This window comes from Carlito syrichta, unplaced genomic scaffold, assembly GCF_000164805.1.
Source record: "Carlito syrichta isolate Samal-C Ts95f unplaced genomic scaffold, Tarsius_syrichta-2.0.1 Scaffold315361, whole genome shotgun sequence".
NCBI lineage: Eukaryota > Metazoa > Chordata > Mammalia > Primates > Tarsiidae > Carlito > Carlito syrichta.
Window position 1 is genome coordinate 366,767 of NW_007259457.1, and position 26,536 is coordinate 393,302.

The following is a 26,536-nucleotide window of genomic DNA, read 5'->3' on the forward strand; positions in this document are numbered from 1 at the left end:
CTAGCATTCAGAGTATATGCATTGAATTTTTAAAAATGACCCTCCAAGTTCACTGTTTAGATACATGGTAACCTTCACAGCAACATATATAGAACCACTCTTCTTGCTAGTGTTTTCTTTCAGAGGCCTTGTGAGGTGCAGGGTTGTGAAGGCCATTTTTTGACTTAATTAAAAACTATTAAATGTTTAACAATCAAAAAATGAAACCCTATTATTCAAAAACTATGAAGGGAGTCACTGTCCAATTCCATCTCTCATCAAAAATGTCCCTTATGTAAGAGTATGTTTATATGGGGGGACCCACAAAAACCCAGGATTTATTTAGAAAAAAATTATGTATTTATTCTTATATATTTGAACTTCAGTCACCTTCAAAGTACTTTCCATTTGATGCAATACGCCTATCAAGATGCTTTCTCCATTGCTCAAGTTTTTGAACTTGTCAATGTCAGTATTGTCATTTAATCCAATCAAGTAACAATTGAGCATTAGGCTGGGATACAAGAAATTCAAAGGAATCTTCAGAAAATTGATAGCTCCTTCCCTGCCCCTGCCATATCCCTGAGGCATATCTTTTACAGAATGGAATGAACTTCAACAATATGTATAACTTATCAGTGCAGACAGACATATGCTCAAAGTACACCTGTTAAGATGCTCTTACATTTGTTAGATTTTCATATTTTGTTTTTAATGTTTTCTTGGAATTTTCATGACTATGTAGGTCCCCCTATTTGAAGTGTCTGTACTAAAGGTTCTAATCCTTTATTAATGATGGGACTTGGTTAAGTTATAGAGTTATGAGATCATATGATTCCTGTGACAATTCAAAAACTGGTATTTAAGGAACTTGGATTTAACAAATCAATCTAAGTGCTTAAGGCAGAGCATATGGAATAAAAAGGAAGTTATCCATAGTGGCATGAAATGTATGATCTTTATTATTTTTAAATCCATCAATCTAAAATCACACATATCAGATCAAACAGTAGTACCACAGTATGTTTTATTTTCCAAGTATTAATTAGTTCTCTAAATTTATATATCCAAAACATTAGGTAGCAGCAAGCATCAGTTCTTTCAAAGCAGCTTAAGTGAAAAATGAATCCTTATATTCATGAGTTCAAAGTCCTACTGTCTGATCCACTGTTGTATTGACATAAAAATGAACCCAGTAAGCAAAGCTAATTGAACACTCAGTTCATAGATTTTGAGCTTCCTGTATTTTACTGGAGTTGAAGCAGCTTTTAACCCTCTGTTAATATTTTGTATTTTAATTCTCAGAGAATTAAACACAAATTTGCTAATTATCTAAGACAGAGGAATTTGTGATATTAGTCTCCTGCCCAAGAAATAGAAAACTTTTAAATGGACCCATAATTTTGAATTTCCAATTTATATACTTAGCAAGGTCACAAGCTGATTTAACTAATCTGGCTTCTAGATAATCATCTCAAAAATATGTATTGAAATGAAGCCACTGTTCTTTATGGTGCCATCATTTTGGCCAAATGCCTTTTACCAAATAATAAATAAGCAGTTGTATCTCATAGAAGAACATTTTAAAAGAAAACATTCTTTAAATACTTAGCAAATAGAGGAGAGCTTGAATCTGCAAGTTAGAGCTATAGAATTCTAAAAGAGTTGTAACTGAGCACTCTTTCTACTTCGGTCTGGAATATATGCTTTCAAGATGTACATATAGAGAAGACAGTAAAGAAAGATACTAATTTTTTTCTTTTTAACAAACTTTTGTAATTGCAGTTATTGGCAAAGAGTTCTGGTATCAGTAAATGGCAGCAATACAGTGGTAAACATCTGCACTGTGCTGAGAGGTAGATTGGGACTGAATCCTTAGATTTAATAACGAACTAACTTTAAGGTTCAGGCTTGATTCTTTTAATCCAAGGAAAATTACTGAAGTGAAGGCAGATCTTTGGGAAATTTTTCTTTAGTTAAATGTAGAGATAAAATAGCTTAATAAAATAAACATCTGCCTTATGCTAATGATAGGTGTGCAAAACAACCATTTGGGTCCTACACAACAACAACTATGCTTCCAAATAAAAGGGCAGGCAATTCAACAACTGAACCAATCAAGCAGACACAGAGATGAGTAGTCTCTAGTACCTTACTCCAGAAACCAGAGCCATTAGAGGTCCCTACAGGAATATAAGTCTATATCAAGATCAACAAATTTGTACAACAATCTCAGTTCAGCTTTGGCTAGGCAGCCATCTGACTGATGACACATCAGGACCCACTAGCCTCTAGAGTTAGCACTTGCTGCAGTGAGAAAAAGAAATCAATACATTAAAAATATCAAGTAGAACTTATTCATACATGGAATGGGGAAATATAGAAAGCACACAAAGTGTATAGAAATTGTGTGTTTCTCTAATGCAGGATGAAATAACTTTCTGAACAAGTTAAGGCTCTGAGGGGAAAAAAAATTCTAAATGCTAACCTTAAAAAAACCATAACCCGTTCTAAATCAACACCTTAAAAAAAGCCAAAGGTCTTACTTCATCCTTCAGCATAAATGTCAAGCATTAGATAATCAATATAGTCCAAATCCCAGAAAGCAAAAAAATAAAAGACATCCTTGTTAAAATATATAGCCACTAAAAGAAATGGAGAAAACAGCCAGACTTTTGCTATTAAATACAACATGTGAAGCCTTTTCTTTCTTTTAAAAACACAGATGTAAACATTGCTGATTAGGAAGTGGAGAAAGGAAGACTTATTATGAAACAAATTTTATCTTTGCCACCAATGAAAATGAATTAATTACATTCTTAAATTTATTTCCTGGAGCAAGTTAAATTCTCTAACAACTTTGATTTTGTGAATAACATCAAATTAGTAAAATACAAGTAACTACAACATATAAAATTATGCTTCAGTAGAAATGCTTTCATAATTGGACCCAGAGGCTTAAAATCATTATTTCCTTACAAAATTCTAAGCCACATTTTTTCTTTCAATTACACTTTAACAAAGGGGAAAAAAAGAAAATAGAAAAAAGATAGATTGGTCCTAATACATTTTTTCTTAGGTAAGTGCTACTCATGCCCAAGTTAGCTAGCAACTCACTGAGGTTAGTCTGTATATCTTAAACAATCTATTGCACAGCATTTATTGGCCTTTAGCCAATGGAAATATAACTTCTGGTTGCAAAAAAAAGCACTAGATTTAATTGATTACACAGACTGATAACCAGTACGACTTTTCCTTCTTCCAATCATATAAGAGATAAAGACAACAATTATAAGGAAGCCCAAGGCCACACCCACTGCAACAGGAATAAGAAAGTTGAGGTCAGAGTCAGCAGAACATTCTTCAGCTGTTAGAAAAGAACACACAGAGAGCAAGGAAAGGAAATTAGTAAAGAATGCAATTAAGTAAAAACAAGCAAAAAAGAAACAAGCATTTTGAAAGTGTACGCAGGTTAGTCTTGTATAGTATTATTCTTATCTTCTTATTTTTTCAATATCCATTCAAGTTATTTCTAAGCAACTGACCATTCTACATCTCTCCTTATCACGTCATATACACTTCATATACAAAAATCACACCCTATGCTAAGAATGGGAAAGGGTCCAAAATACAGAACCGTGCTTGCCTAACATGAGAAGACATTAGTTTGAATGCCTAATGACACTGGGGAAAGGAACTATCACCTACACTTAAAGTTATTGCTTGTGTATTTCCCCACTTTCTTCCTTGCCACATCTATCATCAAGGTATAATGAAGAATTCTGTATAAGTAATAAAACTTAAGTTTGAAGACTTAGGATCAAGAAAATGCAGTATAACTATTTTTTTGGTACAGGCATCAAGTAGCTGTCAGGTTATATCTAATTAGCTGAATGGTGGCCTAGAAGCCCAACAGCAGAATCTAACACACTGCAGTCTATTCCACTGGACCACCAGGAAAGCAATGTATGCAAGGTAGATTTTGAGCTCTGTATTCAAACAGAACTGAGTTTAAATCTTGATTCCTTCAAGTAATAGCTAACCTTGATCAAGCTATTTAAATGAGGCCTCACTTTCTTCATCTGTAAAAGGAGGATCATAATATCCATATTATATGGTATTTAAGGATTAAATGCAATTATACTTCTAAAGCATCTGATACACATCAGGTGGTCAACAAGTATTCATTCCCTTCTCTTTTGTTCCCATTTTTGTGATCTCATCTGAAGAGGTTTAGGTTTTGAAGTAGCAAGCAGATCAAAATAGAAGTGTATGCCATTATTGAAAAAGTCAACATTCAGTACTTTTTAAATGCTTAAGCAAAATGTGGTACAGAAATGCAAAGTGTCCAATTTTGATCTCATATTTCAAGTTTAAACCAGCAGTTTCTTTTACTATTGAGTGACCAGCTTTCATTGGGGAAATTTTTATCAAAATGTAGTAATTGTTGCCCACTAGATATATAACCTTAGTGAAGTCACTCCCCTTTCTGTAAAATTATGGGATTAGAGTAAATAACCTTAAGGTCCTTCCCAGTATAAATCTAATGCATACCTAACCCTTAACTGTACCCCACAATATCATAATAAAAAATATTGATAAAAAAATAAATAAATCTAATGCAATGAATAAAATGTGATATTTGGTGTGATTTATGATTAAGCAATAATTTGCATTTTTTTCTCTAATTTTAATTTTTCCTCCTCTTGCACTTTTGTCATTCATAAAAAAGTTGCTACAATTCTGAGTATATAATATGAATTTCAATAACTATGTTAGCATATGTGGAAAAGGATTTACCATAGTTTACTGAAAGCTCTCCAGAGACCAGGAAGTGGGTAACAAGATATACTGTACTGTTAATCAGTAAATTACAGAAACTCTGGATGTGCCCTATATACATAAAATGAATTAATAAAGGCTGGGCGTGGTGACTCACACCTGTAATTCCAGCACTTTGGGAGGCCTAGGCAAGAAGATTGCTTGAGCTCAGGAGGTCGAGGAAGTAGTACATTGTGATCTTGCCAATGCACTCAACCCTGGGCAACAGAATAAGACCCTGATGCAAATAATAATACTTCAGTGTGAAAGTCTTCTTGCCTATTAAGCCTCCTTCTTATTTATCGATAGGTTTGATATCTGTGCTGCACTTATACCATGGAATATGCTTCAACAAGGGCTGATTATTTAGCCCATTTTAATGCCAATGGCTTCTCTCTATGCCACCATCTATGCACTGCCCCCCAGGGGCCATCTTGAAGAAGCAAGAGCGTAGTTGCTATGCTTCACTGCCTCCCTTCTGAGATTGCTATTAGCTTACATTTCATAAGTACCAGTCTGATGACAACACTAAATAGATTTTAATGCTCTAGAGATCAACAAGATGAGGTAGAGAAACACAACACAATCTGTCCTAATTAGTTCGTGGAATATTTCTATCATTCAATGCTAATCAGGCATCCAAATAAGAGAAAAACATACACACACAAAGGAAGTAGCTAAATATGCTCGAATCTGTTCAGTCTATATTGCTGAAAAAGAAACAATTCTCTTAAAAACTCTCAATCTGAAGCCAGTTTTAGTAGTCACCTAGGTCTGTTTTGTACCTAGGAAAAAAATCACAAGCCTGAGATACTAACTTCATCCTTAACTTGAACTCAAAGAAATCAGCAAAAGTCACATAACCTTAAAATACTGATGGTCCTGAGGACATTGTCTACTTCATTCAACTGAAATCCAACTTTGAGCATATCTAATAGGCATTTATGCCACATCAATATTTATTTAGTGAAATGTATGCAAAGGCATAGTGATAAGTTTAAATCAGGATAGTTCTTATACATTGAAACAGAACACCAGTAGTGAAGTAATATTTATTAATTCCATTAAGACACAACTACATATTTTATTCCTATAATGGCCATGTTAATAAATTTTAGGCATTTTAGGTAGGATCAAAATATGAGCCAACGCTTAAGATAGACCTTAAAACATTGCACACCGATGTTCTTTTTAACAAGTTGTCTCCAGGACCAGTAAATACAACACTTTTGATTTTATGCTGATAAAAGAGAACAGTTTTTATTAATAAAGACTGATCTCAAAATGCTGAGACTAATGTAAGAATTAAAGTTTCAATATATCAATTTTACAAAGTAAAGTGTTTCAAAATCCGAGAAGCAAGAAAACCTTGTTATTTGCATGCATTTTTATATAATCAATCAGGTTACAGATTCTAAAATTGCTCATATCCAGCATGATGGCGCTTGAGACCAATAAAATAAGCCAGCAACACTAGAATAAGTACTCCTGCCAGGGCTGCTCCCACCACTATGGGCACAAGGAAGTTGTCGCCATCTGCACTGCAGTCTTGAGCTAAATGTGGAGAAAGGACAATTGAGAACAGAAGTGTAACAAAATTTCAAATCTGTCCATTTTAAGTTAAAATAACAGCACTTCCCAACATACATATTTTATTTTTTTACACCAAGGTAACAAGTCATTGGCATTCATTATCAGCAAATGAGATGTTCCACAAAAGTGATTTTCCAAATAACCCAATCATACATTTTTCAGTACCAAAAAAAGTAGTCATTTTGGATGAAAGATGTATAAAACGATCATACTTCCTAGATTTCTTAAACAGAATGAATAAATATAATTAGCCTTTCCTTGATGATCAGGCTGTGAGTTTTCAGAGGCAAACTGTTACAATGTTGAAGCACAGTGCCTAGAATACTGCAAATTGTGAAGCATTAACTCACCAAATGAACAACTATACAAAGCAGGCATAAGAACTCAATGCATAAAAATCTGCGGTCATTTAGTAATGGGAAAAGAAATATAACTGGCCCTGATGGCATAACTGTTTCCATCCAGTTGTTCAGTTTAGTGTCAGAGTCAGACAAGAAAAACCAGTGGTTATAATTTCAAAATGTGCTGTAGTAGGAGCAGGCAACACAAAGTGTCGTGGAAGTGGTTCAGTGGCACATTCAAACTCAGCCTTATTATACAAGACACACTTTGAAAAGGTGACACCATGACACTTGAGGTGAATTGTTAAGGACGAGTAGGAATTAGCCATGCAGGTAGTGGGGGAAGGGCGTTCTAGATGTAAGAAATAGCACAGACAAAAACATGAAGGCAAAAAGACATGGCACATCAAGGGAAACGCAAGCATGTTGACATAGCTAGAACAATGGATAAGGAGGTATTCTTAGCTGGGACTGGAGGCAGAAAAAGGGTACAAGGACCAGCTCACAAAGGCACTGTATGTATGCCCTTAGGTAGTCTGAACTTATTATGATGGGGAAAAAAATGAGTATCAGGATTTTAAGCAGGACATTTGTTTCAGAAGTTATGGCAGATGGAAGACTGGAGGTATAAGTTAGGAGGCAACTCTATCGCTGAAGTCCAGGTAACCAATAATATAGTCCTGAACTGGGTTAAGGAAGTGCAGAAAGATACAGAAGGAACAGACTGGAAATAAAATCAGAAGGCAGAATTGCCAAATGGATGCACTAGGGGTGGAGGAGGAGATAGTAGAATGGTTTCCAATTCCATGTAGAGTGATTATATAGATGCTGGTGCCATTCATCAGGATAGGAAATACAAGAGGAAGAATATAGGCATTTCAGTTTTGTTTTGTTTGTAGTTAGTTTGGGGGCAGGGTAAAAAAAGGATATGTGGAAGAGAGAGATACTCAGTTTTGGATATGCTGAGTTTAAATTTCCTGTGTCCCCCGCCAGGGGTGGGGGGAGGGGAGCACACCTCATCAACAAGGGTACCTGCATAATAACATTTGTATACCTAACCTGAATTGTACCCCACATCTTTAAAATACAAAATTTTAAAGTTAAAAAAAAAGATGTCTGTGTCCCAACCAAGTTGTTAAATGAACCTAAATGGTAGTTACAACCATGGACAAAGATATTACTCAGTGAGGGCAAATAGAATAAAAATAGGACCAGAGGCAAAGCCCTTGGGAACACCAGTACTTGAGGGATAGACAAAGGAGCAGGAAAAAGAAGTAGAACATGTAGGTAGAAAATGGCACCACAGAAGCCAAGGAAGGAGTTTCATTTGGGGTGGGAAAATTGTGTATAAGAAGCTTGAAACATGTCCATTGGATCTAGCAATATGAAGGGTGGGGGGGTATGAGACAAATTGCTGCAGGTTTAGGAGTGACTGGGAATTGACCAGTTAGGACATCAAGAACTTGGGATGGGGAACATACAATACTTATGTTGAGAATTTTACAATGATTAAAAAAGAGAAAATAGGGAGGTAATTAAGAGGGGGATATGGGGACAAGAAAAGATAGCATCAGGATAAAAGAGACTTAAATATGTTTATAGGACGAGAAAAGAGCAATTAGCAATTGACAGGTTGAGGATGCTAAATGGTACAAGGTTTCCTAGGAGATAGGAGGAATGGAATTCCAGAAGCACTGACCAGGAAAAGAAAACCTACTCTAAGCCTGGAGGAGTAAGGAATTGGAACAGAAGGATACACTTGCAGGAAGGGAAAAAGAGGGCTAGAATGTTGAACTATCACTTCTATTTCTCATTTCCTTGCCTCTTGTTGCCCTAGTTCTCCTCCCAGCTTGCAGTCTACTAGGGACTGATAAATCAGATAATTAAGTTTATTAGAATTATATCGACGGTAAGGACAAATAGGCTGCAAGGCAATTCCGATTGTGTTTGCATTCAAGAAATGTGCCGGGCTTTTTTATTATTATTATTTGCTAGTCTCTGGGGTAATAATAACTGTGAACAAAATGCAACCCTGGAGTTTATGGACTTTCTGACATTGACTTTGGCTGCCAGCTCAATGATCTTTTTTGCTTGCTTCTTCTGTTAAGAATCCAGATAGCTGAGGTTGCCAGATGTGACTTGTGAATAGACATGTTAAGAGTCCCCAGTTAGGCCCTCCCCTTCAATTTCCCAAATTACCACCACCCATAAACTATTAGGTGACACATACCATAAAGCATTATGCCTTGGATTTAATATAACTTAGTTTTTAAAAAATTCATTAGTAGATTAATTTCTTATTCTGGCAATGGACTCATAGTCCTCTCTTTCCCAAATTGGGTATTTGACCTAGTACTGAAACGACTTTCATAAATACTGCCAATAAGGCTTTCATGTAAGACAAATATTCCCAGAGTAGATCAAAAAGGCAATTCTGCTAATACAAAGATCTCTCTAGATGTTGTCACTTACTTAAAATGCTCTCAATTAGTATGTGAAATATTAATTTATAATAACTATTGATTTTATGAATTCAACCTTTAAAAATTCTTTAGGTAAAACAGTGACTTTAATGGGATCACATCCTGAAGAAAAGAAAATTTCATTCTTTAAGTCATTCTGACATGATCTATTTGCTTAATGTATACTTAACTTTGTATAGAAAATATTTCTGGGGAAAGGAAAAAAGTATTTGTGGAAGAGTTTAATAGTCACAGAATAGAGACTTTTAAAGATTAAAAAAGTTCCACGGACACTGAAATTTCCATGAAAAGTTTCATGTAGATTAAAAAATAGCTGATCTTCGCTAATTTCAGTTAGTTCAGACATTTTTAAATATAATTTTCAGCATAAAAATTGAAAAGCTGAGATATACATTTACAACAAAATCTAAAATTCCTCTTAAAAACCAATTAAGTCAAAATTTCTCTTTGAAGGATCAGCATTAAGAATCACATTCTTATGTGACATCTTAATTATATATCTTTTAGATCTATATTCAAACTGTTTCAAGTATATTACATGCATCTGAAAAGATATGTGAAACTACTCAACATCACACATGAATGTCTATACAAGTTTCAAAGACAAGAAATTATAATTACTGATGCGAAAGTTAGCTGCCAGGGTACAAGAAAAGGAGGAGGGTGGAAGAGAGATGAACCCAAGACAAGTTAACATTATCTACCAAAATAACAGATATTGAAATGCTATAATCTTAAAAATATGAATAATAATTTTCCTGAAAGAAATGCAGGAAACTTAAAATGATGCATTTACACTGAACATAAAGTATATTCTTGATACATACATAGCAAGTAGCTTCTTACTAAGATCCCTTCTAAAAATACTCAGATGTATATTTATTGTCTCTCAAATGGAAACTATCTCACACAAAAATAGGAGCAGGATTCTAAAGCCTCCACCCCCTACATGAAGAAAGTGAGACTCTAGAAGTTAAGCAACTTGGTCAAAGCCACATGTAGCTAATAGCAGAGTTGAGAGCTGTGATGACTGACATTCACATCGCTTAACTGGGTAATCCAGAGGATAGTTACCAGCTACACTGCTGAGATTTCTTGTGTGATACAGTAAGGTAACTGGAAAACCATCTGGAAATTAAAAGGTTCAAGTATTTTAGGGTGATCTAAGAGAAAGATTGCACACAACCTTACTTTGTTTCAGATCAAGAGCTCAATATGTATGGCTGCAATGTAAAGTCACTATGTATAGATGTTAAATATCAGCTTCAATTTAGAAGTTGAGAAAAATATACAAAGACATAATCTGAAGGTTTTACTATGAAATAAATATTATAAGTTCCCTAACTGGCTGCACATCAGATTCAACAGGGGAATTTACACACACACACACACACACACACACACACCTCTTCCCAGACCCACTAACTTACTAAGTTTAAATCACCTATTCAACAGGGGAATTTACACACACACACACACACACACACACACACACACACACACACACACACACACACACACCCCTCTTCCCAGACCCACTAACTTACTAAGTTTAAATCCCCTAGGGATGGAACCTGGTATCTGTATTTTTATAACATGCCTCCCAGGTGACTCTTACTCTTTAGTCAGCCTAGCATCATCAGTCAAGACCTGTTCATGGAACCATTCTTCCAGATAGGATTACACAGACAGAACATTTCGGAAGTAATTTAGTTCTGTTTCTAAGCATTTCTGAAGTTTTTCCTTTTAAAATAAGTTGCCATCATGTAGTATACAAAATCTTGACTTAAACCAACGGGAAAAAATGTGAGCAAATTTCCTTAAGAAATAAAAGAATCTTTATTGTTTTAGAAGCAATGTTGAGTAAACAGACAGGCAAATATCTAAAGAGAGATACGATACATCAACTAGTGGTTTAAACATTTGAGGAAAAAACATGAAAAATATTTACAAGGACCAGTTTCTTTTTACAAATGTTAAACATTAAAAACACCCAAAACCAAATAGGGGGTTACCGTCAAGGTGTAAACCCAATAAAACAAATTCAAAAACTACAAAAGGTACAAAGAACATGTGGCCATAGGAAATAATAGTGTAAATAGCAGAATATAAACTGGCCCATGTAAAATACAAAAATATTCACTGAAGTCAGATTTTCTATAAAACAGTGCTTATTAGAGGTATTTTAATATGAATCAGGCATATAATCTAAACGTGGAAACTTTTAGAAACGTTAACAGCATTAAGCCAGTGCCACTCACTTGTGCTTCCAATTTTTTTTTTTTTTAAAGCTGCTTTGTTTTGACTCATGAGAAATATATAAGGCCCACATTTTTTTAACTTTTAATTTTTATTTTAAAGATGTGAGGGACAACTCAGGGTTAGGTATACAAATATTCATTATGCAGGTACTGTTGTTGATGAAGGCCCACATTCTTATAAGCAGTATCCATTCTCATAAGGTTAACATTTTTACACTAAAACACAGTTTAAATAAAAAATAATTCTAAAAATCAGATTTCTATTTAGTCTTTAATAAGTGTTTCAAGCTGGTAATGCAGCTCAATGTAGCTTTAAGAGAGGGGTTAGTCAGGACTCTGATTTTGAGCAAGAAAGGATTTCAGGCTAAACGGAGAGCAAATTTAAGTGAAAGTATTTACCACTCCAGTATAACTCAAGACAGTTATACACAATCCTATACTAAGTGTGTGTATATGTGTATGTATATTAATGTATTTCATATCAATATTATGAAACCCAGATATTTTTCTCATTTTCTAATGCATGGGAGGCACATAACCTCCCCCCACCAAAAAAAAAAAATCACAGGAACCTTCCATATATGGCTGAATATTAGTGATTTTTTTAATATTTGCTCAGTCATTGCAATACAAAGAAGTTCTCCTAGAAGCAGCAAGAAGTATTTAATATGTTAACCATCAAACTGAAATGATTTGCTTTCTCTTATAAACATTAGGTGGTGCACAGTAAATGGACAATTGGTGCATCTTTCAGAACACAAAACTGAATATGAAGTACATGAATTAATAATGATTCTACCGTAATGAACAATAACAATGTAAGTTTTGATTAGCACAAAACCATTTAAATCTGAAAGCCAAATTAGTAAATGTTGTAGCAATCAATGCAAGCTGGAAACAAAGAACTTTTTAATGGACTAAGTAAAGACCAAGACTTTTGGGTTAGATGCAAGTTATTTTATAAATATAAGTGCACTTCTTTATCTAGGTTCTGGGATATACTAGCATTTCTTCTTTAAGAAAAAGAAAAGAATAAAACTCATTACTACTAATAAGAAATACTGGAAGGCTAAAGAGAAATCTGCCTTAATTTTTGTACTGCATGTACAGGCCAATTTACGGGTACAAAGAACTAATGCCCTTGACTGGCACTGCCTAGCAATTATCTCTAAAGCACCTAAAAAATGGATTGAAATGCCCAGTTGGAATAGTCTTGTATCTTGCAATTTAAAAGATTGAAATATCTAGTTTTTTTAAGAATTAAACAATAAGGTTAATACCTACTCTAAAATTTTAAAAGCTTTTGTATTTTTTGTCATTATAGTCACATTAAATACAAACGTATTCAAAAAGCATTAGAAAAGCATTCATTACTAAGCATTCATTACTAAGAACATAATAATACTAGGCCTTGTTCAAATCTACTAGTATATCTCTCATAGGTCAAATATGCAGCAATGCCGAAGTAGCTAAGTTAACCTGCAAACAAAACTCACAAAAAAAAATGCAAAAGGAGCAAGTACAAATCCACTGTAGAATGTGTCTCAACACAACTACATGCAGAGGAAAAAAAAAACTCTTCAAAAATTGTTTTTCCTAAACTGTATATTTCTAATCAGAGTATCTAAAGTAAAAACACTGAAGTACTAATTGATGACAATAGAAAAGAACCTATCATCTACTTTTGCAGATTTTGCACATCTTTTGCTGTAGAAATAACAGTTTTAAATTCCTTGGTTGGGGACATTAAAATCACACAACCAATTTGCAGTTTATAGCTTTGGGGTTTTTTTTTAAGTTTGAAATCCCCCATACCACCCATTCTAAGAACAGAACTGCAACTAGATATACCTTAAATTGAACAGTATTGCATGTTAGAACTTGTACTTGCTTTATTATTTAATAACAGAGATCACATATGGATTAGTGTTACAGAGTTTGATATCCAGCATAACTTTTTCTTCTGCCAATTAGGTAAGCAATCACTATAACGATAATCAAGCCTGAAAGACCAGCACCAACTATAATTGGTATTAGAATGGTGTCATCATCCAGCGAACACTCCTGGGCTGTAGGTGAAAAAAAGTGTGTAACAAATAATGAGTATAATCAAAAAAGAATGTCCAAAAGTAAAAGATGTTGATTCAAAAGTCAGAAATGCTTTTACAAGATTAACTTCAAGTGACTAAGACAGGTATATTTTTATGATACAGCTAAAGAAAATTATAGACTGTTCTAGAATTAAAATCCTAAAACTTATTTATTCTTTCATTTGTGTTTGTGTGTATACATAGATATTCATATATATGAATACATATCCATTTATATCTATAAATATACACTTTGTATTATATAGTATATATACATATGTGTATATTTGTGTATGCTTGTGTGGTTGTTTATATTCCAAGCCCTTTATAAAATAGAAGTATTACTTTATCAGAAATGAAGAGAGCAAATCTAGCCCACTTCAAACTAGCCAAATTAATCTCTCAACAGTAGAGTGAATGTCTTTTGGGAAACTGAGATGAGATCAGGAAGATATGATGGGAGTAGAACAGCCAGGCTGGCTCTGGAGTCCCTTTAAGGTAGGGGTCAGCAAACTATAGCCCATGGGCCAAATGTGGCCCCAGAGCTAAAAATGGCTTTTACATTTTTAAATGGTTGAAGAAAAAGAACATTTTGTGACACATGAGAAGTCCATGGAATTCAAATTTCAGTAGTCATAAATAAAGTTTTATTGGAACACAGCCACACTCATCTGTTTGTGTTTGGTCCATGGCTGTTTCTGTGCTACAATGGCAAAACTGAATAGTTATGACAGAGACCAAATGGTCTCAAAGCCTAAAACCTTACTGTCTAGACCTTTACAGAAAAGTTTGCAGATCTCTGATTCAAAATATATAATTTTAGTGGCTGAAAATGTCAAGAAACTGGAACCTCTTACTAATTTGAGCATGTTTACTACATTTCTTGTCAATCTGGTCAGGGCTGGCAGCCCATGGGGGCTATTTTTTCTATTTCTAGAGTCGTCTGATCTTATAAGATCCAATCAACACTCTTCTACCTTACTGCAATTCTATTTCCTCCCCCATACAGACAAGTATTACCTGTACGTTATATTTATAGGTACCCACGGCCAAGATCCTAGTTCCACAAATAGATTACACATTCAATGTCAGAACTAAATGCTGTATATCCCTTTGGGTGACATTTTAAATTTTATGTACATAAAAACAAAAATTCAAATTAGAGCAAGAGCACAGCTCATCTCTATTACAACTGACTAGATAAGCAGGATTGAATTAACACTGTAAATGATTTTAAATTCTAAACATGAATCTGGATCTGATGTTAGGGTAATAATGTAGGGGAGCCCGATAAAGACTCCAAAAATAAAGCTATTAAAGGATCAAAATAATTCAAGTACATAAGCAAAAGAGACAACAGGGAAGATGAATTATTGAAAATAGTTTTAAAGTGTAACTAGCCTCTCTAGTCAAAAAAATGGTAGGGTGAAGAGCACAATTTACTGTGGCCTACGCAAGTCAAACTAGGTATTCAGCACCACTGCAAAAGCAGCTGAATGGCTCACAGCATATTCACTTTTAAATACAGCTTCCACATTTCCTACTAAACCACAGAATTGTTAAAAAAGGATGTGGATTACTGGAATAGCTCTGCTCAGCAGAGTTGTGATCCACAAATCCCCAATTTTAAATAACGGGCTTAAAAGGACAAGTCAATTAAGGCATTTTATGTTTTTTCTTCAAACAAATTTTAATTTTGTAATGCCAAATATGTTTCATATTCACATGAACAATTATAATGAGCTCTTCACAAGGGTTTCATTAAAAATCTAATAAATACCATTATTATTAGCCGTGAATAGATCTTCAAAAAGCCTTACTCACACTGGCACAAGCTTTGAAAACCCTCCAAATCATTTTGGCTGGCAAAAACGTAGTTCATGATATTTGAGGCTTTGCTACTGCTCTTTATCTTTTGTCTTAACAAAATCAGCCCAAATTGCCTTCATTCAGGTATGAAAATGTTTCCAGCGAGAAGATGGCCCCAAGAAGGCTGATACACGTTGTTCAAAGCTGCTGCTCCCAAGTGCCATCCTCGCCCCAAACTAAAACCTATACCTCAAGTAAAGCTCACTTACAGCTTATTTTAGTCTTTATTTTTAAGAACTTGGTTTCAAATGGTTTTCAGATTATGGAAACATCTAGTTTGAACAAAATGATGAGCCAAATACAGTTATACAACTTGCTCAAGGCTATGAGAACTCTACAACAGAGAGGTAAATTCATATTTCTTTATTTCCACGAATCAAAGGAAAAGCCCCCATCAGTCAACATAAGAACATAAATTATTAATAAAGTTTGCTTGATTCTTACCTGTAGAATACTTTCCTTCCTTCACATTGAAAGGCTGAACCCTTAGATCAAAGGTATTTATCTGAAATGCTCCAGACACTGAAACAGTCTGCTCTTTGTTGCACATATAAGAACTTCCCAGGGGGGCATCCCAGTAGCTAAGATTGTTATTTGCAATGCTGAAAACTTAAAAGAAAAGAAATAGGTTAGTAACTTCTATCAACATCAAAAATGGAACAGTTCTCAGAGTTTTTCAGTGACATATGGGAGCTTGGGGGACAGGGTCTACTCACAAAAAGCAATTTTTACCATCACTAGATTCCCTTATCTTTCTCTAGATTTACCTGTAGTCTAAAAATCAGTCACATCCTTAACTATTATCCACCATACTTTGAAAAGAAGGGATACTGCAAAACACAGAACACCATAGTTCTAAGTAACTGATTTTAAGTTGTGGTCAATACATAGCATCTTCTGTTCCATTAAATAAGGCACCATTTGGTAGCAAGGCCATCATAGTTTCTATGCCTTCAGGGTAACCCACACTCTTTTCTCCCATTCGATTGCTTTGCTTACCAGAGCCATTAGCCAAATACATGCTGATATCCACTCCTTTCAGATAGAATCGGTTTTCATTTTTCTGTTTGAAAAAGAGCTTCCAGTTAATCAACTTCACAACTGTCTACAGGTAAAGTTAATATCTACAGGAGAAAAGCAATCTAATACTATTATTACACGGAAGAACCATGCAGTAGAATAAACTGCAACTATGTAAAAGAGAGCTTAAAATGTGACAGAAACCCTTTCCTCTGTATTTCATTTCCAACTTTTGGCCCACAGGTGTAGTCATGTGGTTCATAGCCACTTGATGATTCATCCCCTTAAATGTATTTCTCCTGTCACTTGCCCTCTGCACCTCTAGCCTGGATCACAATAGTCTCTTAACTGGGTTCCCTGCCTTTAGGCCCTCCCAGTTCTAATCTTTCCATCTCAATGCTATTACCTCTCCCTCCCTCCCTCCCTCCCTCTCTCTCTCTCTCTCTCTCTCTCTTACTGGAGTCAGAGTATCACTCTGTCACCCAGGCTAGAGTGCAGTGGCATGCTCATAGCCACCACAGCCTCGACCTGCTGGGCTCAGACGATCCTTCCGGGCTCAGGCGATCCTTCCGCTTCAGTCTTCCAAGTAGCTGGAAGTACAGGCATGCACCGTCACCCCAGCTAATTTTTTTTATATACTGTATAGACGAGGTCTTGCCATGTTGCCCATGCTGGTATCGAACCCATAGGGTCAGGCAGTCTTCTTGCCTCCGCCTCCCAAAGTGCTAGGATTACAGGCATGAGCCACCGTGCCTGGCCTATTAACTTCCTAAAGCAGTCATCTGATCAGCCAGTCATTCTAATCATTTGAATGCTAATGCTCTAGGGAGCCAGCAAAATGAAACAGACTTGGATCCTGCCTGCACTCTGCTTGCTATCTGCCAGGGAAGATAAGATAAATACATAAATAAATAACTGTATTGCAAAAAACAAAGCAAGGAGTTATGGAAATAGATAAATTACTTCCAACTATGGGAGGAGCAAAAGTACTGCCAACTTAGAAATAGGGCATTAGTATTGGGTAGGATTCCATGGGGAAGCAAGCAGAAAAGGGGTATTAGAAAGGGCGACGGCACAACTAAAGGCAGTCAGAAAATAAGCATATTCACAAGTATTTATGCTAGCATTTGAGAACTTACTAAGTGCCAAGCACTGTTCTTAAAACTTTACATATGAGGCTTCACTGAATAATTGCGATACTCTTATGCAATAGGTGTTGTTATCATCTCCATTTTGAGATGGAAGCACAGAGGTATTAAGTGGCTTCCCCTAAGGCTCTACAGTTAGTAGTCAGTGAGCTGGGATTTAAACCCAGGAAGTCTGGTTGCAGAGTTTACGTACTGATTATTACTATGCTTTCCCCCCTGGCAAGATGTGCAGAGGGGACAGGGTGAGGGAATCATAAGGTTCATGAAGAGAAAGTGAAAAACACACAGGCTGGAAATGCAGGCTACGATGCATGCGGAAAGAGAGGGCTGAACTACCCAATCATGGAGTTTAGATGTTACCTTGTTGGCAAACAGATGAAGGTTTCTGAAGAAGAGCCGTGCCTTAGGAAGATTAAGCTGATGAAGAACACTAAGGGGAGTGAGGAAGAAGAGTGACCAGGTAGGAGACTGTTTTAACAGTCCAGGCAAGAGGTAATGTGGACTGGACCCAGAACAAAGGTAATGGAAAATAAAAGCTAGGGGACAGACTTGAGAGAAATGTCAGGAGGAAGCAAAAAGGACTTAACACCCTCATCAAGTCCTTCCTCTGCTTAGGCAATGTCTTCGCTTGGGATTCAAAGTTCCCCACAACTTGTCCCAAGTACTTTTCCATACTTTCACTAAACATGCCACATGCCTCTCTCTCCAAGCTGGTCTTGATTATGCTCCTTTATCCAGGGATAACCTGTACTTTTCCACTTACTCCTTTTATCTCCTTATGTACAAATCTGACCCATCCTTGAAGGTCCAGTTCAAATGCCATCTCTTCCATTAAACCTTCCTGACTCTCTTCCAGCCAGAATTAACCTCTTCTACGCTCCTACAGTACTCTGTACTAACCACTGGTATGGCACTCATCCCATTTTGTATGTATCATCCACAGTACTCTACTGCCCACAGAAACAAGTTCAAACGCCTTGGCATGGCATTCAGGCCTTCCACCAAAATGGCAGTTATCTGCATATTTCTCTCTGCACCACTAAGCTGTAGGCACCTTAAGAACAGAAGCTTTCTTCTTCATATCCCACAATATCAGCCCGCATATTACACACACGAATTATATAAGCTTTCCTAAGAAACATCCCTCATGACAGGGTTGAAGGTAATACGAGTCCCCCCACCCCACCGAATTCTGATGACACTGCAGGTGTTTCTTGATTTTTCAAAGTGCCTATGGCATAGTTAAAATGTCACTATTTTGGATTACATTTGTAAATAGTTTGCCAAGCAAATTAAATATTGTAATTATTAAACACTTCCTCATTGAGAATCAGAAAAAACCATGCTCCTTTTTGGAGCCTACCACAGCTAGAAAACTCAAAATTACTAAAAAGGGAATGAACTTAAAATATCTTTCCTCATTCTGATTGACCATAACCCTATGAGACAACTTAAAAGAGAATGTGCCTAGAGAGGCCTGCTTTCACCATATTGAAGAGGACAAGTTCAATTAGATATTTTTCATAGTAATTTGCTGGTCATTATGTACTAAAACAGAGGAATTATTTGAACAATGGAAAAGGGAAGAATTCTGTAAACATTTCTAAAATATAATTGACTAATTTAACCCTTCATTACTCAGCAAATATTCTATAGAGAAAAAAAGGCTTTAGATTCAAGATAAGTTCAGATATGAAATAACAATACAGCTACTTTTGATATATCAGATATTGAGACTACTTCCCCATTCCTGAATACAGTAATCTGATTTAAAAGCAGAATTGGTTTTTATCCAATGATATAACAACTCTTAGTTTGAGAACTGCTGGTAGCTCAACATTTTCCCTCACCTATAGCTATCCCTATTCCATCATTGCCATTGCTACAACATGTACACATATACACTCTCACAAAAAAAGTTATGGGAATACTACAAGAATTGCTAAAACAACCTGGAAAGGTATTCCCGAATATATGCTCTGTTTTTAAAAGACATCTGTGAGAGATTATGGTACAATGAGAGCAAATTAAACTTAATTTAATCTGTTCAAACTCGTGGTTATGACATATTTGAAAAATGAATTAAATTTTAAAAATTTTTCAAAAAGAAAAATTAATTATGAGAATAACTGATTCTAAGGTGGAAATAAAGGTCCCCGATGATTAATTTATGTTAGCAAGATGTAAAATAGGTATGCTTAACTCAAAATCTGTTTAGGTTTCAACTCTTGATACAAGCATGAACAACAACAAAAACTGGCATACTACAATTATCAACTATTCTAATTAATATATGTGCTTAGACAGAGCCTTGTACAAGGTAAGTACTCAAATGTTAGCTATTTTTATTACTGATACTTTTACAAATAGCATGGCTTTCTAAAGTTTTAACATACTGTCACAGAGAAACATGACATTGTTTAACCAATAATAAAGAAAATTATTATCATGGAAATTACTTAAATATGGTTAGATTAGACAGTTTTTTTGATGAGTTAATTCTTGCACCTACTCTAGAGTCTACGTAATGGCAGAATGACCACTCTTGGTGAGCATTAATTAATACAAGAGCCCAGTCCACAGACCACTGCAGAGACTCTGAGGGATGACTCGGAATCAATGGACTAACACTTTCATAAAATAAAAATAAAATAAAAAGCTAAATATCAGCTGGGTGTGGTGGCTCACGACTGTAATCTCAGCACTTTGGGAGTCAGAGGCAAGAGGATCCAAGGGTTCGAGACCAGCCTGGGCAACATGGCAAGCCCTTATCTCTAGAATAAATCAAAAAATTAGCTGGCATGGTGGCGTACACCTGAGGTTCCAGCTACTTGGAAGGCTGAGGTGGAAGGATCACTGAGACCAGCAGGTTGAGGCTGTGGTGGTTGTGAGCGCGTCACGGCACTCCAGCCTGAGCAACAGAGTGAGACTCCTACTCAAAAAAAAAAAAAAAAAGCTAAATATCTACCCTCCCCATCCCCCTCACAACTATTTAGACTTTCAGATGTGTTTCTAAGAGAATGAAACTAACTTTTGAAAAATCTGTTACTCACCATGGCAAAGACAAAGTCAAGATGCTTAATGGTGCTGCTATTCAGCCTAAGTAGAGCAGTTTGAGAATGGCAGCTGCCTGTGAAGTCAGTTGTACTAGGGTTGATGTTAATAACTGAGGAAACCTTGGAAGAAGAAGAGGGGGGAAAGGTACAGGTTAGTTACAAAAGGTGACAGCAAAGCCTTATACTTTAAAAGACTAACTTTAGTGTAGAATAAAAAAAACCGTTTGGACACTTAAGTTCACGGTGTCTTACTTTCAAAGTTGGCACAAGCCCTCAAGTTATGACTCAGAAGACTTAAAAAAAACTAGAGGGAAGCTTCTTCCATAATGAGCCAAATGAAAATACACATTTTTATGGAGCACAGAAGTCATCTGTCTAGCTTGTTTAAGTCACAGCATCCTGGAAGTGGGATTTGTTCACTGGCACTCCCTCTGTAGCTTCAGTGGAACATTGCAACTAGAAATGCCATCCTGTACTTAAAGCATGTCTACATGATTTGAGTCATCAAACAGCTGGAGGAACAGATAGCTACAGTGTTCCCATACACCAACCTACAAAGCATTTTGGATCAAAGCATGAAGAAGTTCTACTTTAAACAGACTGAAATAAAGATAAACTGTTTGTACTCTGATCTATTAATAGTAAACAGAATCTAAAACCCAAAGAGTTCTTTAAGTTACTAGGTGGTTTTTGTTTGTTTTATGTTTTGTTTTGCTGGCTAAGACAACACCTTGAAAATAACATGAACTCTTTATGGTTGTAGTAACTCCTAACTAATCAAAGCTCATCAAGTCAACATCAAATCCCCATTTAAAACTGAATCATTCTAGTAACACTACCCTTGGGCTGAAGTTAGGATATACAGTGTTTGAAAGGAAATACAAAAAAGATGCATGGATAAAAACAGACAACTATACCTTATCCTGAGTGATGTTCAGCTGCAGCCCCATGGTAGCCAGCAGACAAGTACCATTGCCATTACTAACTGAATAGTTTCCAATCTCTGGTTTTTCCTTTGGAGTGGGTATTGTAGTAGGAGATGGCACAGTGGTGTGAATGATGGGTGACACTGTTGTGGAAGTGTTATCTTTATCGCACAGATACTCTAAAACAAACAAAGATAAAAGAAACTAAAGTGGATATTTTATTAATTCATAAGGCCAGGAAAGAGCAAAATATTTCTCACAACAGAAGTCCAAGAGGGTTGCATTAGGGGAAGGGAATGCTTTGTTAGTATATTTTAAACTAAATGAGTCAGAGGTTCTCAAACAGCTACTTCATATATAGACTATCTCAACAAGTTATGACACAGCAGACAAACTTGGGACACATCCAAACGCTTTATCTACTCACACATGGCTGCACACTCATCTTTTTCAGACCCTTAAACCCTTTATTCCCAAAGAACTTTGCCTGCCTCTGATGTGAAATGCAGAGATTTAAGTCTGAAAATGTTTCACTTCTATGGCGCCTGCCTTCTTCATTCCCATAAACAACCACTATAAGGAAGGATATTGTTTACTAGGAAAAAAGTTTATAAATCATTAAAAAGTTTAAATACAAATGAATCTTTTATTTTCATTACCCCTAAAGCAAATCATAGGCATTTCAACTACTTCTTAGGAAGTCTTAGTACTTTTCCAGAAATCGTGAATGAGAAATTATTAGATTTCCATAAAGCTACATAAAAGTTATAAAAGTCAACTTAGAAATTCAAGATTAGAACAGAGAAATCTAATTTCTAAGCTTTGGTCTTGAAATTGCTAAACAGCTGATAATCAAGCAATTTGTGGATCTAGTTAAACAAAAATTAGGTTTTAACAGCTACAAATATTATAGATATAGCTCTTTAAAAGACCATTCTGGCAGTTTCTTTTGCCCGTGCCAACTCTGGCATGCCTCCCTTTCTTTTCTTCCTTCTTTCTCCAATAAACTTTGTTTCAAAAAACATTCCATAACATGTATATCATAAACTTTAAATTGCAAGTTCCACAAGAATAAGAATTGCTATTATTCACAGAAATTTTAGAACCTCGTGGAAGCTACAAATAAGCCTTAATATATAAATGCTTTCAGACAAAAACTTGAATGAAAGCTACCTGGTATGCTCTAATCTTAAATTAGGACTCAAGTATAGAAATACATATTTTAAGTACTCACCTTTTGTGCTCACTGTGCCATTTGGGACAAAAGCTTGTACAAGAACATTCCAATAGTTTTGGACAACATCATGATCTTCTAAAGTTGACAAACTATTGCATCTAAAGATTTCATTCAATGGAATCCTGACTGCCACACGGTCATGAAAAGTAACAACTCCTATAAAATAAGATTAGCACTGGTTGTTTCCAAGAAGGTAGAAGAAAAGGGATAATATAAATATATTTGTATAGGCTTTCTTCTCTTTCTGTCTGTCCCATCCCAGGTCCAAAGTGGCAAATGAAAGGGCAGGCTCAAGGGAATCACGAATTGACTGTGGCTGAAACACAGGAGTCAGAGGGGAGAAGTTAAGAAGGAAAGACAAGTTGCAGGTGGTCACATTTTGAAGCATCTTCTACAATCTAAGGATGTTGGGCTCTTTTGGTTAGCAGTGAAGGTCTACCTTCATTTTTTAAAGCAGGAAATGACACATATATAATTTATTTTAAGGAAGATAACAAATTTGTAGGGGATAGGCAGGGGAGAACACTTTTCAGGGAAGCTGGTTAGAAGGCTGATGGCCTGATTAAGGTGAAGGATGAGGGAAGATTGTCTAAACTAAAATGGTTGGGGGTAGTAGGAAGAGAGCAAAGAAGCCAAACTGAAAACACCTATCTAAGGTAGAATCAACAGGACTTAGTGATTATGCATAAGGTAGCAAGGAAGATGGGTTAATCATGGATTTTATAGTAAATATTTTTGTGCTACTATCGCAAAGCAAGTTATATAAACTGTAATGAGCATATGGAACCTCTTCTTGTATGAAATTGAAAGACCATTCCATTTCAAGAAATCTTCAGAATATGAAAGTAGTAGTGACAGCCACTCTGCACAGAGTTTTTATTTGCATGTCTACAGTAAAACTTCAAAAGATTCTGCTCACACTTATCCACCTGAATGGCTTAGCTTCTAACGGAGAAGTAATAAGAAAGGAAGGTATTCAAGGTTCTTAATATAGGCCACCTTCTGTGCCTTTCCAGCATGTAGTAAGCAGCCACTTAATGCTGTCTTGGCACCCCCTAATGGTCAAAAGAATTTTTAAAAAACCAATTAACTTTTCCCCAAAACTGTTTTTCACCATTAAAAGAAAGCGATTGGAAGTAGTGGAAAACTGTCAGGAGAGGGAGGGGCATACCTCATTAACAAGGGTACCTGCAAGATTAATGTTTATTTAACTAACCCTGAATTGTACCCCACATCTTTATAATAAATTAATTATTTTTTAAAAAATGAATAGATACATGAACTGACTGTATAATAAATAGACCTCAAAAACAAATGAGTGAAAAAACAAGTTGCAGACACATATTGGAGTTAGACTATGAACAAGTTTTTAAATTATGTATTGTTTATGAATATGTACTTATGTAGTAAAATATAAACACACAGACAGGAAGGTTACCCCTCAAATTTGTGAAGGTGGTTGGCTCTCAGCAAGCAGAGAGAAAAATGGGTCTGAGGAGTGAAGACAAAGGAAACCTCAAGTGTATCTGCAAAATTTTATTTCTTCAAGCAAATAAAAAGATGACATACCAGTTTGGGCTACATGGTGAGACCTCATCTCTACAATAAATCAAAAAGGCCAGGCACAGTGGCTCATGTCTATAATCATTGCACTTTGGGAGGCCAAGGTGAGAGGATTGCCTGAGCCCATAGGTTCAAGACCAGCCGGGACAACTTGGCAAGACCCCATATCCACAATAAATCAAAAAATTAGCCAGGCATGGTGGCGGATGTCTGTGGAAGGCTGAGATGGAAAGATCACCTGAGCCCAGCAGGTCAAGGCTGCGGTGGCTGTGAGCATGCCACTGCACTCCAGCCTGGGCAACAGAGTAAGACTCCAACTCAAAAAAATAAAAATAAATAAAAAATAAATCAAATCAAAAAATTGACACATGCCTGTAGATCCCGCTATTTGGAAGGCTAAGGCAGAAAGATCACCTGATCCCAGCAGGTCAAGGCTGTGGTAGCCATGATCATGCCACTGCACTCCAGCCTGCGCAACAGAGTGAGACTCTGACTCAAAAAAAAAAAAAAAAGATGACACAAACATTTAAAAATGACATTTATTAATTTTGGGCAACGTATACATGTGGGTCTGTTATATTATTTCCTGTACTTTTCTATATTTTAATCATAAAAGTTTTTTTTAATGAATGCAGTAGCGCAATCTCAGCACTTTGAGAGGCAGAGGGAAGAGGACTGTCTGAGTCTCAGGGGTTTGAGATCAGCCTAAACAACATGGCAAGACCTCATCTCTATAATAAATTATAAAATTAGCCGGGCGTGGTGGTGCACGCCTGTTGTTCCAGCTACTTGGAAGGCTGAACAGGTCAAGGCTGCGGTGGCCATGAGCGTGCCACTGCACTCAGCCTGGGTGACAGAGTGAGATTCTAACTCAAAAAAAAAAAAAAAAGAATGCAGCAGCTTCAAAGTTATTTCACAATTATCAGATACCTAAAAAGTAAATTAGTATTTTGAGACACTGAATTATTTCAAAACCAATTATCAACAGTCCACTTAAGGAAGCCATTTTAAATTCCAAATAGTTTCAAATATCTTATTTACATCAAAGTTATTAATAAAAAAGTAATCCTTCCCTTGTTTAAAAAAAAAAGGGGAAGAGAGAAGTGTTAACATTTTAGAGTCTCCAGTTTTCCTACCCAAACATGTCAGATTAAATCCCTCTTCCTCCTATTACTGCTTCCCCATTGGTCCAAGCATTGATTATATTAGCCCTTAATTGCTATTAACAGCCTCTCAAGCTGGCATCTCAGTCTGCAGTCTCCTCACTTCTAAGTTAATCCTACAAAATATTCTACATAAACTATTGTCTCTGCTTCTGTTACATCGTTCTTATGCTTAAAAAACCTAAAATGATTCCCCAGTCCCTACTCCATCAAGCTAAACGTCTTTCCTTGGCTTCCAAGGCCCCCTATAATGTAGGCCCACTGCCCTGAGCCAACTTTATTTTCCTTTTATTTTCCTTCAGCTACACACACAGTCTTTATTTTAATCAGGCAGTTCTCCAATTACTGTTGCAGGTACTATGCTTCCCCCTGCTGGAAACATTCTGCTCAAAATGCTCCGCTTATTCAAATTCTACTATTAGCTGTGTTTCAGCTGAGTCCTATTTCTCTACTAAGCTTTCTCATTCTTCCAATGCACACTGATACTCCCTTCTCTCTAATCAGGGACACTTACAGGGATGCCTTTAGATCAGGTGCTCTCAATCCACAGATGGGCTCAAAAACTCTGTTCTGTATGCAAAGTTTACTGTGTTCTTTTTCTGTTTTGAGAGAGAGGGCCTAAAGTTTTCCTCACAGTCAGAAAATATTTATGAACCTTCTACTCCCAAAACTGTTTTTCACCATTAACAAAAATGGATATATGAACTGACTGTATTATAAATAGACCTCAAAAACAAATGAGTGAAAAAACAAGTTGCAGACATATTGGAGTTATACCATGAATAAGCTTTTAAACTATGTATTTTTTATGAACATGTACTTATATAGTAAAATATAAACACACAGACAGGAAGGCTAAACAAAAACACAAACAATAAAAAATCAGAGATCAATGTTTTCCAATTATTCCACATAACCTAGAAACACAACTGGTCTCCCCAGCTAGTTTTTAAAGAGGGAGAGGGGGAGGGAGAGGGGGAGGGAGG

At 36.0% G+C, this 26,536-nt stretch overlaps 1 protein-coding gene across 4 annotated transcripts in view; it reads right to left on the minus strand.

The window, feature by feature from the left end:
* Positions 1 to 918: 918 nt before the first annotated feature.
* LAMP2 (lysosomal associated membrane protein 2) overlaps positions 919 to 26,536 on the minus strand; it is a 42,714-nt gene continuing 17,096 nt past the window's right edge. For 2 of the 4 annotated variants that reach the window (XM_008072624.2, XM_021706230.1), the window contains 6 exons: positions 22,822 to 22,980; positions 21,579 to 21,766; positions 20,659 to 20,781; positions 16,437 to 16,500; positions 15,882 to 16,046; positions 919 to 3,346 (listed from right to left, as the gene is read on the minus strand). In XM_008072624.2, the coding sequence (XP_008070815.1) occupies positions 3,204 to 3,346; positions 15,882 to 16,046; positions 16,437 to 16,500; positions 20,659 to 20,781; positions 21,579 to 21,766; positions 22,822 to 22,980 (842 nt within the window). In that variant the 3' untranslated portion in view covers positions 919 to 3,203. Of the gene's footprint in view, positions 3,347 to 5,838; positions 6,355 to 11,032; positions 13,548 to 15,881; positions 16,047 to 16,436; positions 16,501 to 20,658; positions 20,782 to 21,578; positions 21,767 to 22,821; positions 22,981 to 26,536 lie in introns of those variants that run through there. The other 2 variants (XM_008072625.2, XM_021706229.1) reach the window with 2 other exon arrangements.